The 18,523-nt window shown below is 43.6% G+C and overlaps 1 protein-coding gene and 1 non-coding gene across 2 annotated transcripts; one reads left to right on the top strand and one right to left on the bottom strand.

Moving 5' to 3' along the window:
- Positions 1 to 2,049: 2,049 nt before the first annotated feature.
- On the bottom strand, positions 2,050 to 14,192 carry pcsk1 (proprotein convertase subtilisin/kexin type 1). Its single transcript, XM_028972870.1, has 14 exons — positions 13,628 to 14,192; positions 13,251 to 13,355; positions 13,013 to 13,138; positions 11,663 to 11,809; positions 10,257 to 10,333; positions 7,749 to 7,837; positions 7,340 to 7,512; positions 6,721 to 6,933; positions 5,696 to 5,796; positions 5,353 to 5,586; positions 4,312 to 4,469; positions 4,079 to 4,212; positions 3,792 to 3,953; positions 2,050 to 2,635 (listed from the first exon to the last, which is right to left on the bottom strand). Exons 1-14 carry the CDS (start codon positions 13,802 to 13,804, stop codon positions 2,072 to 2,074), a joined length of 2,460 nt encoding a protein of 819 aa, XP_028828703.1. The 5' UTR covers positions 13,805 to 14,192; the 3' UTR covers positions 2,050 to 2,071.
- A 138-nt stretch (positions 14,193 to 14,330) lies between these two features.
- trnae-uuc (transfer RNA glutamic acid (anticodon UUC)) lies at positions 14,331 to 14,402 on the top strand. The gene has a single exon. It is a non-coding gene; the product is annotated as a tRNA-Glu (tRNA).
- The last annotated feature ends 4,121 nt before the right edge of the window (positions 14,403 to 18,523 follow it).

The following is an 18,523-nucleotide window of genomic DNA, read 5'->3' as shown; positions in this document are numbered from 1 at the left end:
GGCGTGGCTGTGGTGGTAGGGGGGGTCATATATACTAGAGCAGAAATATTTGTTGGCATGAACAACAAGGCATTCTTACAAAAATAAACAGTCTTTATCTAATGCACATTGAAATATAAAATGAATACACACTCAATATTTACGTGTAGATTTTCTGGAAAATTTTAAATATACTTCAGATTTAAGATATATATATTTGGGGGGGGTGTAAATAATGGCACAGCGTGTAAGAATGAGGAACAGGAGATAAAAGTCGATTCAACATAACCTTTCACTCCCTGAGATCATGGCATCTTTGCAAACCTTTACTTTAGTCTGAGAAATGAGTGGACTCGACATTTTATGAGAATGGATGAGGAAAAGGCAATTTCACTGTTGAAATTTGCAGCAGATTGCCCTACAGGCTTCAACAGAAATATTTAAAAAATATCAGAAACATTTTGTTTTGCTTGATTTAAAACCGTAATTACAATGCAGAACGACATGTCAAGCACAGTTAGAAGTTAGTCTTTCAAAATACACTCTTTATAGAATCTAGTTTATCGTTGTCTGATTCTTTTAAAATGGCATGCAGCAATATGGGATGAGAGTGATCTCAGCACGAACCAGAGGGGTTGAGCTCCATGGCAGCTAGTTCTCATTTCAGGCAGTGTTTAAGTTCATGTTCATTTTTGGCTTCTATTTTTTTCTTCCAAACATTTTGCTACATTGAAAGTTAAAATGGTACAAGTCAGCATTTGCTAACTGGTGCCAGTCTGTATTTGGTACACACAAATTTCCACCAACCACAATTGAGTTTCCAGCTCAACTGTGAAGATGCTGAATGAGTCGTAAATGCGGCAGATATTCTCTTGCTGATTATGAAAAAAAAACTATACATAATCAGCAGGGGGTCAGAATCGAAAAGAAGACACACCCTAAATGGAAATGGAAGCTTTGTGTGATAACCTTCCTTCGAATAAAATTTGAACACACCAGTCTGCATTCTACAGCTACAGGGACATGCTACACATCACACATCAAAGGCAAGCTAATGCGTTCTAATAGAAAACACTGTAAAACAGCCAATTTTTTGGTTACAGGAAACTCCATTAGTGATACTGAGCTGGGGCTAATATTTAATTCCACCTTGCAACCACAAGAGGGCGCACACAGAGCCTCATACAGATATTGAGCCACTGGAAGAATGTCCCTCAACTACACTGAACTTGGAGGGCACACACTGATGAAGAATTAAAATCCATTGCAGACCATGACATGTGAACAAACTAAATTGGATCTCGATAAAACCATTGTTTGCTGTGTTCTGACTTTTGACAGTCGTATAGACAAACTCGCAGAGAGACAGACTGACGGACAAAGGCAGACCCAGGCCGGAATGTTGTGTGATGAAAATAAATAAGCTTGTATGCAAGAACACTTCACTGCTTTTCTTATTTGGTTTTCATTCTCTTACCTTTCCACTACCGGTTTAACTGTATCAGATGCTGGCCTGTTACTCTTATGTCTGTGAAGATTCTCAGTCATCCAGGTGAATTTGTCTGAGAGTTGAGTCGTGGCAACTGGACTTTCTTTCTTTCATGTAGACACCTTTCATTCTGCATCCACAGAACTTTGTCAATCTGAGGGTAGTTGGTTTGTGCCCACAAATTTGAACTACCCACAGATTGACAAAGTTCTGTGGATGCAGAATGAAAGGTGTCTACTTGAAAGAAAGAAAGTCCAGTTGCCATTACTCAACTCTCAGACCCGTTATGCTTATTGTTATCCTTATTCATTTTGCATTCTTGCGCATTTGCTCCTCAGTGGTGACCAGTCATTCTTCTGCAAGTCTGTCTGGAAACGGCTGCATTTAATCCCCATTAAATCTCTTTATGAAATTTTACGACGGTGTAAATGAAACCATCCTGGCAGCTAAATATCCCAGAGAAGAAGAGATGGTTCCCACTGATTTTCTATAATCTTCTCGTTTTACATTTCTCTACAACATCTCCCTGTTTCAAACAACATACACACACCCCCCCCCCCCCCCCCCCCCCCAACATGCCCCCCCTCCTTCCTCTCGATGGACTCATTGTGACGTCTCAGACAGCATGTTGTAAAACGCCTGCAGCAGGCGTTCATCTCTGTGCTGGTAGGCGTGGCTGTTGACATTGCTATAGAAGCTCTCTTCGGGCTCAAGCTTGAGCCGTTCAATGGCCTGATGCAGCCTCTCCTCTGGGATACCTTCCACATTCCCCCTTTCCCTCTCTCTCTGCCTCTCCATCTCCTCCTTTCGCCGTTTCTTCATCTCTTGCTCCCGTTCACTCTCCATCTCCTCCTCTCTCTCACGCTCCATTTGTCTCTGCATCTCTTGCACCTTTTCCCTCTCCAACTGCCTCTCCAGCTCTAGCTCAATCGCTTTCTCCATCTCTAGCTCTTCTGCTTCTTCCCTCCCACGGGCGGAGGAGGTGGCGGGCCATTGTGGAACCACCGGGCTCTGTCGGTTGAAGGCTGATTGGAGAAGACGAAGCAGAGCCAGTGATGGAGGGGAAGAGGTGGAGGAAGACAACGACACTTTCTCTACTGGGGCAGGGACGGGTGGTGACCCCTGTGCTGGCTGTGCTTTCTGCGGGGGCTTCTGAGTGGGGGAATCCTGAAGACAGAAAAGGATTAACATACAGTGAGACGAGCATTAACACAGGGTACATTTTGGATGCCTAAAGTTATTTCACTCACCACCAGTTTCAGTGTCATGATATTTCAATGAAATTAAATTCAATTAAAAGAGAATAAGGCCATAATACCTTTATCTGAGTTACATAGGTCTCCTTTCTTCTTAAAATTGTACACTGTACATTGCCAGTCTTGCATTCGGTGTTACATGTTCAATTTCACTGGTAACCATTCTCATCTGTGCCATGCCCTAGCCATAGCAGGTCATGGCCACTAGGCGCCACCTTTTGCACACAGGACTTCTTAACTGCTTATGCGATCATCTTCTTATGATCCCCTATTATGAAATGTTGAATTTGTGTCAGCGTTTTTCCAGAAAAAAATAAAATGAACCCACTGTTCTATAATGTCAGAACTAAATTAAACATTTTTGCATTCAATCGTCAAGCAATTGGAATGCTTCACACATTTGGAAGTCGTGACAGTCAGTGGAGTGACTTTTTTTGGGGAGCGGTGGGAAATTCTCTGGGCAGAAAAAGCATGAGAAACAGGAGGTAACCTTTCCCCTTATGTCGTCAAAAAGACATTCCAGATCAGACCATCTGAGATGCCGCTCTCTGAATGGTGAAACAGAATGGCCAAAGCACTCTTTATACACATCACCATTTCTAGCCACTGCAGGGCCAACTCGTAATAATGTTAAATAATCTCACAAAGTTAAATTTTCATAATAGGGGACCTTTAACTAGAAGTCTCACTTATGTCCCATTATCTTTTAGTTGTCTTTTTTCGCTGTTTTTATATGACATGCATGTTAATTTCTTTTTGGTTCTGTTTCTTTTGTTTAAATATTTTCAACTCTTCAATATGAAAGAAACAGAAGACCACTTTCATAACTGAATATCTGATTAATATGCTGAAAATCAATCAATATGCTGATTTCCCTAACTCTGACTAACAAGTTTCACCACCAATTACTGACACAGTAGCCATGTTAGAAATGGTAGTGCTAAACCTACACTCTCCAAAGGCATATGATTGGTTGAGTGAAATTCAATCAGTATTCAGAAATAGAAATGTCATTTTGGTAAAGCTGTAACTGTACGAGGCTAAAAATAAAAAACATGAACACAGACCTGCATCATGGCTTCCATGCGCTCCACACCACGGCGGTCATTCTGCACCGCATTATATGGAGTGTAGACTCTTGGCTGCTTCATGTGCTCCGGCCGCTCTGATGTTCCATGAAGGATCAGTTTCCAGCTTACAATCTGGCCCTCGTTCTCCATGTGTCCAGACTACAGAGAGATTGTAGACATTGAGAAACAATGAGGCACGCCATATGTTGCTTGCAAGGAAGCCAGAACAAAAAATAGATCTGGAAAGAATTAGGAATAGAAAATGTGATTTTGTGTTCACTCACCGTGTCAGTGATTTTAAGGGTCCAGGTTCCAGAAGGGTCCTCACCCCAGGTGTGCACAGACATGAAATCCCAGTTTCTGAAGCCGTTAGCAGAAGTGTCTCTTTCTCTTTCTGCCAGCAACACTGTACTGGTGCCTGAGCAGAACAAGCACAACTGTCAGCGTGTATTAAACACGTGATTCATATTTATTGTCAAGGTCCTTAAAACAAGTGTATGTGCACGTGTGTGTGTACCTGATGGTGACGTCAGTGTGATGTGAAGGTCTCCTCGGCGGGTGTACTCTATGCTGGCCTCCACCTGTACATGCTCCAGGAACTTGACTGCATTTTCTTGACCAGCACATGCTTTAGTGGGGATCTCAATGGTGATTTCACCCGCAGCCTTTAAAGGTCTAATACACAAACACACATCTTCTGTTAATGTGGGAGCACATTTAATGAAAAGGCAGCACTCTCTGGAATCTTATCCAATTATGGTCTATGTTCAGAGCATCTAGTCCAGTTTTGGTCAGTTGAATACACACACACACACACACACACAGGAGTGGCTTCACTACCAATTACATCATATGTACTGTACATATAAATGTACTGACAATTTTTTTGTAAATGGACTAGAACAATATAAATACAGCGATTTTAACTCCAGCACGGATGGCCTTTGGACTGTAACAGATGTTGGTCTTTTAACAGTAGGAAGCACTAAAAAGATGAATGTGTAATGTGTGTCAGACATAGTGGCCTTTGACCTTTTGGTTTATTATGTGTCTCCCATGTTACATTATCATGTGTTTCCTGTGACACGCCATCAGAGAGAATTAATCCCACAAGTTAGCTGAAGTCACATCTGTTCAGGTACTTTCTCTCATCCACTCTTTGCCCGCCTCTCTCTCACCACATTATCCTAATCATCTCCACGCATACACAGAAACAAACAGCTCTAACTTGCACTTGCATGATTAATTTTGCTGTAAGACAGCAGATGGCCTGTGATGGGAAAGAATTTATCTCTGTCTGTGTGCGGGGCAGTGAGAGAAAGACAAAGTATATCTAGCTGTAGGTTTTAATTCTGTGCACTGCGGATGTTATCCATACCGCCAGAATGCAGTTTAGCAAGACTAAAGGGAACTTTAGGGAATCTCTGTCTTTGTGTGCTTATCTGAATTTTTGTTTCCACATCTGGGTAATGCGGTACACACATACACACACACACACACACACACACACACACACACACACACACACAAACACACACACACAAACACACAAACACACCTTGGTTGGAAACTCTCATCTCTGACGATGCACTGCTTCTTCTCAGGTACGTGTTTCCAGGTTGCAGGGTCAGCTAAGTCCACCAGGGCTTTGGCATTCAGAAGGCCAAAGCCAAAGCGACTGTTTACCATAAGCCCCGCCCCATTGCGCTTCCAGCCAGGGTTGTTGGCCAGAGGGTCAAACTCTGAGGTCCAGACAACCAGGTGTTGCAGGTCCCTCCAGGTGAGATTGGGACTGAAGATGAATGAATCAAGATGAATCAACATACTATGAATAGCTCCAAAATTTGTAGATGCTCTGTAAAAAAATGGCATTGTGGGTAATGTGTAAAATATATGCCTACTTCTGTTCCAAAGCAAGTGCGAATATCCCAGCAGCCAGCGGAGCGGAAGCTGAGGTCCCTGTGTGCGTCTCTGTGCACTCGTTATGCAGATCAGCGCTGGTCTGTAGAGGCAGGAAGTCAGGAAACAACTTAGAATGGCATATATTTAACAAAGGTTAAAAAAAAAAAAAAAAAAGCGATACAAGCTTTAAAAATAAAATTCAACTGAACTGAGCGGGATATTGCACCACCGCTATACATTATGAATTAGAAAAATGGCTGCATTAGGCATCACTGCATGGAAAGATGATTGTGTTTTCGACCCATCTGAGACCACACTGGCTCCATAGGAGAGTCAACAGTGACTCGTCAGTGAGTCATACTCACTCAACATTGATCTGCCATGAACACCCACAGGGAAAAGGGACTTCATTGGCTCACAACAAATCAATCCTCTTTTAAAGTGTGTGTGATGAAGACCAGGAACTCCCTGCTACGTAAGATTCAGGGGAAAATAAGGTCCCTAGGCAGCTTAGAAGGTGCATTTTAAACAATATTTGGATATAAAGAAGGTGGCTGAATTACAAACGAAACAGAGAACTTCAGCACTCGATGCGTTGGTTCTTTGCAGGTTGAAAGGCGATTTAAAATCTTTTCATAAACAAGCATGCAGAACAATTTAAAGTACAATGTGAACAGATTTTAGAACAGAGCAATAGGTGATGGCACAGTGACTAAGAAACTGTAAAAGACTATAAAAAAGAATTACGCTTATTTTGTTAATTCACTTCAATGTGTATTTTATACTCACTGTCCACATTTATTTACACTTCTGAAATTATGTCAATTAATTAAAAAATGTTTTTAGACATGAGGTGTCACGAGGAATATTTTACACTTTGGAAACCCACCAGTCAGCCCTATTCCATTTATAAATGTTGGGCTGCTTGTATCATTTTTTTTTTTTTTTAATAAATAGTGATGTTAGGAGCTCATGAAAGAAACATCAGTCATCCTGGATCTAGAGCGATGGAGCTGTAACTCACAATTCTCTGGTCAGTATAATCTCCACTGCTGTAGGCTGTAGCAAGGGTGGAGGAGCATTTCTCAGCGTACCACGGTGACAGACCCTGCTGCGAGGCGCTGCTGATGGAGATGGTGTAGATGCTGTCAGTGTAGCCATCACAGTCACAGTTGTCACCCTGGCGACCACCATTTCCTGATGCCCACACAAAGATGGAGCCCTTACCACCCCGACCCTAGTGAAACAAACACACACACACATAATAAGTCAGTGAATTGTGTCATCAGGGTGAGCAAGACAGGCGGCACCAGACAATTTAAGTCAATCAGAGAATCTACATTTCACAACAGGACTCTTTTTGAAATTTACTGAACCTTGCGGCCAAAGTTTCTGTGTTTCTGAAAGCTTGAGATCATTTCTGTCTCATGAACAAAAGTTTACCAAGAATTTTCATTTGGTTCAGTTCATTTACTTTTATTTCAGTTTCCGAAAATTCTGTTAATTCTAAAAAGGTTAAGAAAAGTATTTTTAAATATAGAGGTGGTTTCACATGTATAATATATTTGTCATAAAGTTATTAATCTAGATCCTGGGACAGTTAAAACCATGTCCATGTATGAGAGTCTGACACTTGTTTGCACCTTCTGGATGCCGTACTCAAAGGCCTTCTGCGCCAATCTGCCAGGTCCCTCCACAGTTTTTCCATCATCATTGGGACCCCAACTGGCACTGTAGATGTCCACATGATCAGGGTTGAAGCCAATGGAACTCGCCTCAATCGCATCTGTCACAATACCGTCCAGCATCCGGATACCTGGAACACATGAAAAAACGCTCATTTTAAATAATTACACACTCCAGCTGGAAACTACTGGTGTATTGAATGAACTCTCAATAATACAACATTTTCTATGTACTTTTTATGCTGTGTCTCTGTGTTCTCACAATTAGTCCTCACAAAGCATTCATATCCCCATTAAACACAGACACGGAAATGTTCACCTGAGACCCACCAATAAACTCACCCCACATTCGTTCATATGCTCTTACCTCCAACTTTAGAGCTGTAGGCAACACCGACTCCACATTTGTTGTTGTCTGCTTGCATGGCGATCTCACCTGCGCACCTAGTTCCATGCCTGAACACACACACACACACACACACGCTCTGTTAAATTTCGTCACATATTCTAATATTCTACACAGCTACGGATACAGAACAGGGTAGAGACAAGTGCTTGAGATTCACACTTGCTTTGCTTCACAGTGCATTATGAATGTGTTCATGAAGGAGAGGGCCAGCCGCTCCAATTACAGGCCCACAGTCAAAAGCCCTTTCCCCCTTTGTGGTACCCTTTTCGGATATAAGTGAGTGCGTTATGTAAAAAGCAATTAGAGAACCAGCACCACAAGTACATAGATAACAAAGAATGCCTAATATAAGGAGCATGTGTGACGGAGAGAGCAGGATGTGTGTGTGTGTGTGTGTGTGTGTGTGTGTTTTTAACAGCTGGCAGGGAATGAGTCATGCTATGAAAAGGCTTTGTCCGTGAGTGGGAAAGATGGAGGACAGGATGATGAATATTTTCCACAGCCCTGCTATAATTGCTACGCTCCTCTGTATGTGGTCAGATTGCAAATGAGACCAAGGGTCCGACCCTCTATCACAAACCCAGCGGACGTCTACAATGTCCACCTTTTTCATTTAACTGCATACTTAGACCAAGAAATCTTGGAATCTGACAGCTACTATTGCTCAGAGTTCCGAAATCTTGGAATACGACAAGGAAGGGTGTCCATCACGATTTAGAGTCTTATAAGGAATATCTTAAAATAAAATGTACAGCTGGCCTTTCATAAAATCAAGAAATAATACATTTATGAATTACGAGCTTGTAGGCTACAAATGGAACCTTGCATCAGAAAAAAAAGCATCTTAATCAGATATTAAGAAAAAATGTGAAGGTCTTTGTATTATATTTTATATTCCATGTAATTCACATTGTTTTGTAATCACAAGAAAAAAAATAAGAAGAGATTTGACTCCCATGTCATGCAGATCAGGATTCATTACATAACAAAGTAGCCCTACAGCACCACGCCAGGGTCTAGAGAGGAGACATATTGCGCTGCAGACTCGCTTGCACGTTTACGGCTCCGGCCTGGACCGCCAGCCTCCATTCTGATCTTGTTATGCAATAGGCATGAGGGACGTCGTGTCATGGAGAGGTCGATTTCACACATCTACGAATACACACTCACGGTGGCACTCCTAGAAAGTCATGCAAAAACGTGCAAACCTTCTCTTTGTGCCATTTAACAGTTGATGTACAATACGCAGTTACAAAATAACATTTATTTTTGTTTGTGTACCACCTTGCGCATGTACTGGGAGACTAATTTAATTCATGAATCATCCAATGTGATGAGAGGAGACAGTTTTCTCCACTTGTTTAGTTTTATTAGAAATAAGAGTGGAAGATGTAATCAGAACACATCAGCCATCCAGCAGATCAGCCAAACACACTCGCCCCCACAAACTAACTTATGTACAGTTGAGGGGAAAAAAAAACCCCACATAGAAACACCAGTCACTTTGCCTAAAATTAGGTTCTCCACAGGTTATAAAAGCATGATTGGCTAAACATATTCCACTGGAGAAGAGAACAGACTTATGAGAACATGCATATTAACTGTCTCTGTTTCACCTCTGGATGAATTCACAAAATTCAAGATAATCTGTTTGTGGTGGACATACCATGTCAGTTTTTCTTTTAATAATCTCCCAAAGTGTGTCTCTTCTCGAGTAATGAATGCATTCTTTCAAGGCCCATGGTTTTCATCTGATCCTCCGGTCATGGCCTTCACTGGGGAAAGACCCAGGTTCAAATCCCACTTGTCCCTGAGCAAGATACTTAACCCTGAGTGTCTCCAGGGGGGGGACTGTCCCTGTAACTACTGATTGTAAGTCGCTCTAGATATGGGCGTCTGATAAATGCTGTAAATGTAGATAAATGTAAATCTTTTGCATTTGTGGGTTATTATTTCAAAAGCACACAAAAACAGATATTACACTTGATTGCTTCTTCTCACCGTCTCCCTCTCACTTTCTCTCTCTCGCTCGCTCGCTCACACCGCACACCCACACAGGTGTTACGCTTGATTCAGTCCCACTTAGGCAGAAATGTTGTTTTTATGCGACAAATCACAGGGGGAAACCGGTTCTATTTTAGAAAGAGGCTGCTCTGTTTTCCGGGGAACATTTCATTATGCAAAAACCACGCAGTGGAATTCCTTTTTTGCTTTCACGGCTCTGAGTGCCAGCAATGAGCAATGTCATCAGAGCACTAGATTAACTTTAAATTGGACCGCGTCCCGGTGCAACTCCCAGACATCTGCCTTGCATGAGTGTACACGAACCCTCAGCCAGGTCATTTCGGAAGGCTCACACCCCAGGTCTGGCATTGTACAGGAATTAGAAATGAAATTGTCCATTTAGCCTCATTGGAGGAGGCACAGGCACATGAATAAACTGCAGATTAAAAGCGACTGACTCACTTGTTCTCGTTGGTGGAGTCGTAGCGGGGAAACGGGTCGGGGTCGTTGTCGTTGAAATCATAGCTGGCTGCGGGATCCTTGGGTGCAGGGTGGAGTGAAAGGTGGAGAAATGGAAAGGGAGAGAAGAGCAAAGATCAGGTTAATTGTGACATGATGTCAATATTGCCTTGACTTTGGTTTCTGTTTAAAATTTTGCAACAGAATGTGGATCAACTTATTTATGGTTTCATATTTCTTTTCACATAACAATCATAGACATACACGTCACAAGTAAAAAAAATATGTCTCAATTATCTTTAACCATCACTCTTGGTTTGGGATTTGATCCCGCAAACATTTTTGCACACAAGGAAAAACTCCAAAGAAAAAAACTTTGAGAAAAAAGGGAGTAAGGAATTCTTGGGACGGAGTAAGTTTATAATGGTCAACCCCTTCCAGGTAGGGTAGTCCAACATGGTGAATCAGAGAAATGATCGGTCCATGTTTGAAGGTACTGGACAGGACAGGACAACTAGTCCAGTGTCATGGTCCACAGTGTGTCATTAATGGTGACACACACACACAGCCTTCAGACAGTCCAGGATTCTCAGGTAAATACAATCAGGAGCAAGTGCCATTTGCACCCAACCATGCGTTGTGGGTCTTTAAAATTCTCTTGTTTTTGCGTGACATTTTATATGCCATTTTCTGTTTATATTCATGTAATCATCATGCTGAAGATTAAACTAAGTTCCTTAGCAGATTTGTAGAAGGCTAGTTCTAAAAAGCTGTTTGCAAGCCTATGTTTGTGATCAACAGATGCACTAATTGTTGTAATGTGATATTATTTGATACCGTTGTTTGATCTTCAAAGGTAAGGCTAGCCTAGGGCTGCTGGTGCCACCATCCATGCCTATAGAAATGCCTCAGAGAAAATCAACTGGATATGACAGAACTGTTTAGTCGAGCTTTCTCTCACGTGCTTCTGCCACATGGACGATTCAAGGTCAAAACTTAAACTGAAAATTAAACTGCCACCAGTGCCTAAAAAAACATATAAATGTGTAGTTTACAAATGAGCAGAGCATGAACTGGATCGTCTGTCAGCCAGTTGCACCTTAGGTGTACAGCAGTTGATAAGAGAGAACCTCCCAAGGTCTCACGCCAGTATACCCCAGTGTGCAGTGTGTTTTCTCTGCATGTAAACGGTCCCATTGTGTGTGGAGTGGTGCCTCTCAGAGCGATCTGGGTCACACATCTAACCCAGTTTTTACCATAATTCTACACAGCTCTGTCTGTGCCGCTAACAGATTAATTGGCTCAGAGCTTCTCTGGCTAAGTAGCAAAGGATGCAGCCTGGTCGCCATGGAAACAGCTGCATGAACAAATGGTGGAGGTTGCTGCGGCAACGGGGGGGGGGGGCTTACATAGTTAGGGTAAATATCCGTGTGGTTCCATTCCAGTCCGTCGTCCAGAACGGTGATGACCACGCCCTTTCCTGTGATTCCCTTCTTCCACACGGGAATGACATGGAGGTCCAGCTTAGGCAGGGAGGGAGACGTACGAGTGTCTTGCTAAAATAAAAAGGAGAGAGAAAAAGGGAAATGATGAGGCTGTGTGTGTGTGTGTGTGTGTGTGTGTGTGTGTACTTGATTATGCTTGAAAACACTGCACACAAAAGGAAAGTCACTTCACTTTAAAGGGCATTTTTATTGCGGCCAGGGGGGAAACGCAGGGTTACTTTATCTCAGAAATTGACCTTTGTGTTTGTCAGGACTGGATTGTTGGGCTGTTTGGGTGCATTGTCCCTGCTGGACGGCTCTCCAAACTGAGCGGTCGCCGTTTAGAGATTACAGCAGGAATGGCTGAGGTAGATAACAGTAGGCTCATGCTACGGACACGGTGATTAATACGGACCAGTAGACGGGTCATTAATGAGTCCCGTTAAAATAAATAAATAATATATCACTTTAAGAGCAACTATACCGGCAATTATATAGACAAGACTGTAGAAACGCCACTAATAGGATTTTACATGCAATAGTCAAACAGGCATCAGCTTGTCTGAGAGAAATAATTTGGATATTAAATTAGAAAATAAGAGGGAAAACGAATGTTTCAGAAAGCAAAGGAGGATGTTGTTAGTAGCATTGTTGCTTTGGCTTAAGACATTTCCAGGGCCTGATGGGTCGGTCCCATTCACCTGAAAATATGGACAGATGAGGTTTTAGAGAGGTTTTTGTCGTTTGTCGTTCTCCTCCACATACACGCAACTGAAGAATGACTGACAGCTCTGGCCTCAGTGGGAGACCAGGGGAGGGGCAGATCTATACACATCACTTGGACATCAGGTTGTCTACGTCAGCTTCAGCTGCGTAGATCTGCGTCTGAGTGTGTGTGTGTGTGTGTGTCCAGAACAACACACCTTGACAAACGGAAATGCTTCAACCAAACAAGTAAGCAGCGCGAACAAAGCAAGGACCGTGGTCCGGAAACCCAGTTTATCAAATCGCCCCGAAACGACCGAGTGACCAGGATGCAGAATCCACACGGACCGGGGCGTTGGGAAGCAGCCTGGATAGAGGCGGAGTGGCAAAACGAACAATTCAATTTAGTGATGGATAAACCGGCCCCCGGGCTGGAAAACTAATCCCCGCCCTCATATTTTTATGCGCCGCAATGTCGGATCGGACCAAACGATTTGTTGGGAAGGAGCCGTTCGGAAACGTCTCGGCTCCGTTGCGCTGATGAATCTGGCCGGAAACCTCCAGACTCACCAGATACCACTGCTGGTTCCACATGGGATCGTCAAACATCTTGTCGATGGAGCAGGTCTCGCACTTGTCGCCTAGAGACGCCCGCTTGCTCCGCCTTTTCTCGTACTGCTGCTCCGCCCACGACACCTGGACAGGAAACATTTCAGTCAGACACGTTGCTCATAACACCACGTATCCCGTTCAGGCGACCAGGCCGATAAACAAGAAGAGAGACAAGAGCGGACAGTGCGCCTCATACCCTGTCATCCTCAGACAGCCGCTTGGTGACGTGTTCTGCGCTTCGTTTGGACCTGCCGGGATGGTTCTGGTGCCGGAACAAGTAGAGGTTCTCCAGAGCCCCGATCTGTCGGAGGACGAGGACATCATATTCATATGAATATATCCACCTGTTAACCCCTGACGTCCCAGCTCATCTCCACCACGTCGGTTCCCGTCGGTTTGACTCAGAAGCCGAACGCAGCTTTGGAATCCGCGAGTGGGGAACACGAGGAACGCGTCCAACTCCCGAAATCATATCTGCTCCCAGGGTCGTGCTTCTCACTTTCCCCGCCATGCATAATAAACGCGGGATGAAGACTCTCCTCCTCTTCCTCCTCCTCCTCCTCCGTCTCTTACCTGTCGGATGAGCTCGTAGTCCAGCTCCCGGGCGATTTCCCGGGCGGCGTCCAGCCCCCCCGGGACCTCCACGGCCCACTCGTTCAGGTACTGGCGCTCCCCGCCACGCGTGGATCCGGGGGTCGGGAGAACGCCGGACACCAGCATCGCCACCACAGCGAGACATCTTGCTTCCATTTCAGTCCACCCGGAAAAAAGAAAAAAAAAAAACGAAAAAAAAATGTCGAAATTAAAAAATAAGATCAAATAATCAAATAGAATATATATATTTTTTAAAAAATGTGTTGGGTCCTCAACACGCGCTCCTATCGCCGGGTTATCGTTTCACTGAAGGTGCGTGGAAAGCTACAGGAGCTCGGAGGGTGGGGGGGGGTCCGTCAGACGTCACGGTGCGTCGCCCTCTGACGTCAGCAGCCTCGCGTCTACCTGGGACGCGATGCCCCCGCGGGTCCCGGGGGTGGGACGCTCGCTAAAAATAACCGGTCCGTTCGTTCGGTTTGACTCAGAAGCCGAACGCAGCTTTGGAATCCGCGAGTGGGGAACACGAGGAACGCGTCCAACTCCCGTGTTTTTTTTTTTTTTTTAAAGCGCGACCGCGGGGCGTGTTCGCTGACGTCACATGCAGCAGGTGCTCCGGATTTGCAGAAACAAATGCAAACTAGACACAGGGCGACAAAACCCCGCTTGCTGGGTTCTCTGTACATCCCATATGGTCTAGCGGTTAGGATTCCTGGTTTTCACCCAGGCGGCCCGGGTTCGACTCCCGGTATGGGAATGAACCCCTATTATTATAGTATTTCATATAGTGTATTCACTATATAGTAAATACATCCATACACTGATATATTATCATATTGCTGCTGCTTGTCTGCCTGGTTTGTCTAGTTTGTCTCCACCTGCGCAATGTCCTTTGTCGTGTTTCTGTGTATTGTGTGTCATGTCTTTTTGCACGACTCTCTGTACTTGTACTTGTATATGGTGGGATGGCAATAAAGTTGACTTTGACTTGACTGGCTTCACGATTTTATCTGTGACAAGATCACGTGATGGCTGCAGCCCAACGCCGTGGGTTCAGCACCACGGACAGCGCGCACGCCTCCAGTCCTGACTTGTGGGACGAGGGTCGGTGTGGGACTTCACCGACCCCTCGAACAACCCGGACCACCCGTAAAATGACACGCTGTCCGGCACAGTGACGTCAGGCCACGCCCCTAATCCCTCCACGCTCAATTACAGCGTCGGCGCCCCGACGCAGAGGAGGGAGGAGCGATGGAGTGTCGTGGAGATGGAGCGCTCTGTGAAGGATGAATGCAGGCCATTCTGGCGAGGCTGTCTCTGTTTACCCTGCAGTCCATCCTCTGTCCATTCCGATAAGAGAGACGAGCCTGACTGGCGAGTGGAGCCCTGACTGCTGTGGGTGCGGAATCAAATGGGTCTTCAACAAATTTTCTGAAGCAACTGCATCAACTGCATCAAAGGCATAATCACTGAAAATAGCTTCTTTATTCTTAATACTGTCAAGCATCAACCTAGGTTGTTAAAATGTGTTATATAAATAAAGATTCAAGACTGGTTTATTGACAGTACAACAGTATACCGCATATTGAAATACTGCTTCGCACAAACCCCCCCATAGTGCAATCGTAAAAGAAAGAAAAAATATACATGTATATACACTCTAAACGAAACTATACTAACTAAAACTAAAATTTAAATACTGTACAGGCTTTTAAAAAGAAATCTTTCATTTTCTGTCATGTGGTGTATTTATTTACTCTGAACCGGTACTGTTTAATCCCTGCAGTAATGTACTGTTCCATATGATACAACCGGTATCATACAATCGGTATCAATTTAGTATGATACGGTTGTCTTGCAATGCACCAAAATAATGCAAATATACTTTTGTAATTGCGGACAGATTTGCCGTTTTCAACCAGGGATCCAGAGTTGGTAAAAAAGAAGACGTTCACAAGCTCAGACTAACGTCAAAATCAAAATGTCACCCAGAATTTCATGGTTTCCTGTCTCGACCAGAATGAAAAAGACACTCACACACTCAAGCACACAGTGTACACAGACACGTCATTGTGGAAAAACGGCCAGGGTCTGGGGTTAATTTCCTGTCTGTGTTGTTCCCTCAGTGAGCTGAGCCTTTAGTGTAATGGTGTGGTAAATGGTGGTGACAGACCCCAGCCAGATCAGGGTGGTCAGGCTCAACAACGTCACGCACAACATCGCGTATCTGTGTTTGCACCGTCCCGCCTGCTGGTGCTTAAATGTCCAGCTTCTAAAATTGTTTTTACAGTCATTGTCTGGTCCTCAGACTTTCCACTCTGCTTCCTCCCAGAATCCATGTATTGCGTAGAGGATGAGCAGAGTAGCAAAATGTGGGAGACAGAAGTGGAAAAGTGAGTGGAGAGCATTAGCCAGGGTTGATGTGTGTCACACTGAAAGGGGCACAAAGGAAAAGAGACAGACAAATAAACACACACACGCACCACACACTGCATATAGTGAAACAAAATCCTTGGTCCTCCGTGTACCTCCCCCTACCCTGTGACTCATCTCTCTCCCTCTCTTCTTCGCCCATCCCTAGCTTGCATCCACATCTCCTTCGTGTCGTTAGTCTAGGAGGCGTGGTTGTCATGGCAACCGCCTCTCCCCTTCCCTTCCTGCTGCCGCTCAGGGTCTTATCAGCAACAAGAGTCGAATCGTGTGAAACTCAGGCCAGATCTGATAGAGGAGGCTTTAATCTGTTTCTCACAAGAAAGCAGGGGCTGCTTGCCATCCGTCCTAGTGACAGTAAGTCACTGGCTCGGCTCGGAAAAGACATGGAAAAGTGATTATCAACCATTAGTTCCCCTCATCAGTTTCTGCCATGAAAAAAAAAACCCATATACGTTTATAGAAATGGAAGTGTGTGCTTATGTGCGTCGATATTTGTGTATTCATAGCTATTTATTTGCGTCTAGGTCATGGCGAAAATGTTTTCGGCTCAGTCGGTGCTGATAGTGGCAGATGACATAGCAACCCTTTCCCAAATTACCACCCGTCCCCCTGACCATCTGACCATCTCCAGTCACAGGCGTGTTTGCCTGTGCGTGTGTGTCTGTGCGTTTGTGTTTATATGCGTCTATGCCAATCTCTTTAAAGATACATTAAACCAGAAATGTTGTGTGCAACCTTAATACGCCCTGAGAAACGCACACACACACACACACATTCTCCCCATCTGACACTAATCCGAGTTCACATTTTAAAAATCCCCAGGGAGGGGGACATACCACAGCGGCTTGTCCAACCCCCGCCAAAAACTGATGTTAAATGCCAATGTAAATGCCATTTTTGGTCTCTAAGTGGTGCTACTAAAGATAAGGCTTGGGGGTCTGGTCTTACAGATGATGCTCTAACCAGAAAATGAAAAGTTGATGCACGGATGATGGATGGTGTGCCAACAGTTTCCATGGAGACCAGCTGTAGGTGGAAAACCCACTTAACCCATCCAATACTTTAATGTGTTTTCTGTGCATAACATCTAAATAAAGTTCTACAATACTGAGCCTTTAGATAATAAATTCAGTACACTGATAACACACACAGAAAGAAAACAAAAGCTAATTCGTTATATGAGTGGCTGGGATTATTATTATTATTTTTTTTTTACATAAATAGCATATGCCATAATGCTTCTGCTCAGCACACTTCATAACACATCGTCCGGCAACTGAGGTGCTGTTCCCTGTAACTTAAAAGGTTAAATGATTCTTCTCCTGATGATCAGAGATCAAGAGAGTGACAGAGAGAAAGATGATTAAAAGTGAGCATCCAATAGAAAACATGTCTTCTGAAAATGTAGCCATAATGGATCTGTAGTTAATTTGTGAGAATATTATCACAACCATAAAATATTAATCACTCAAATAAAAAACTGAAATGTTGTACTCTTAAGCCAACAAAGACCTGATAATGACACACACTTTGGATCCATGAGCTTTGCTCAGCACTAGATGCATTTTAGAAAAGGGGACATGGGGACATCTTACAATGTCATATCAAGTGGACTAAAACCGGAAAGCAGAACTACAGTTACCTGCCCACTGAAACAAGTATTCAGTTCCAGCAGCTCCTATTAATTATTTTTTGAAATCATGACTACTGTGTTTTTTTTCCCACAGTCACAGTTAAAACAACAGATTAGGTTACACTACTGCTTAAAAGTTTAGGTTCATTTAGCAACTGAATGGGAAACAACTGGCCATTAAAAAGGGTGAAAACTGGGTGAAAAATCCAGTCCAGGCACTGATCATGCTGTAAATGACTCTGGTAGCTGGAAATGGCTGCTAATGATGGAATATCTGCATATATGTAGAGAATTTTTATTAATCTGGATTATTAGGAAATGCTTTTCAATGATTTAAAGCTAAAAAAAATGAATCAATAAAAACAGCCCTTCAAACCAATTTCGTGTTTTTCATAAATAATCAAATCAATTTCTAAATGACCTATAAACGTTTGAGCGGTAGTGTTTATCTACTGCATATATACAATATGAAATTCTAGATATAAATATAGGTGAGTGTCATGATGGCTGGACATGGCGAGAAACAAGGACGCATATGCATGACGTCAAAAAAAAGGGGTTTAATACATGGTGAACAGGACAGGGGAAACATCACCAAACAACGACCTAACCGCGAACAGACATGAACAGGGCAGCTTTAGGCAGCTGGTCCGAATCACAGATCCGGAGTAGCCCCTTCTCACGACACTCTAAATCATCCAGATACTGTGTGATGGTATTTTGTGTGTGTGTGTGTGTGTGCGTGTGCACCCTGGGTAAGTTATTGTTAATAATTATAATAGGAATAATAAATATGGCGGTAGGGTTCTTTT

This window comes from Denticeps clupeoides, chromosome 3, assembly GCF_900700375.1.
Source record: "Denticeps clupeoides chromosome 3, fDenClu1.1, whole genome shotgun sequence".
In the NCBI taxonomy this organism is placed as follows: Eukaryota; Metazoa; Chordata; class Actinopteri; order Clupeiformes; family Denticipitidae; genus Denticeps; species Denticeps clupeoides.
Note: the sequence above shows the minus strand (reverse complement) of the source record. Positions and strands in the feature narration are given on the sequence as shown.

What these genes read in the sequence shown, in the direction of transcription:
- pcsk1 (XM_028972870.1), bottom strand. Translation starts at nt 13,804, where the DNA reads ATGGAAGCAAGATGTCTCGCTGTGGTGGCGATGCTGGTGTCCGGCGTT. An exon ending in ACTACGAGCTCATCCGACAG is followed by an intron (nt 13,356 to 13,627) that starts GTAAGAGACGGA and finishes GTCCTCCGACAG; the next exon opens with ATCGGGGCTCTGGAGAACCT. An exon ending in GACTCCACCAACGAGAACAA is followed by an intron (nt 7,838 to 10,256) that starts GTGAGTCAGTCG and finishes GTGTGTGTTCAG; the next exon opens with GCATGGAACTAGGTGCGCAG.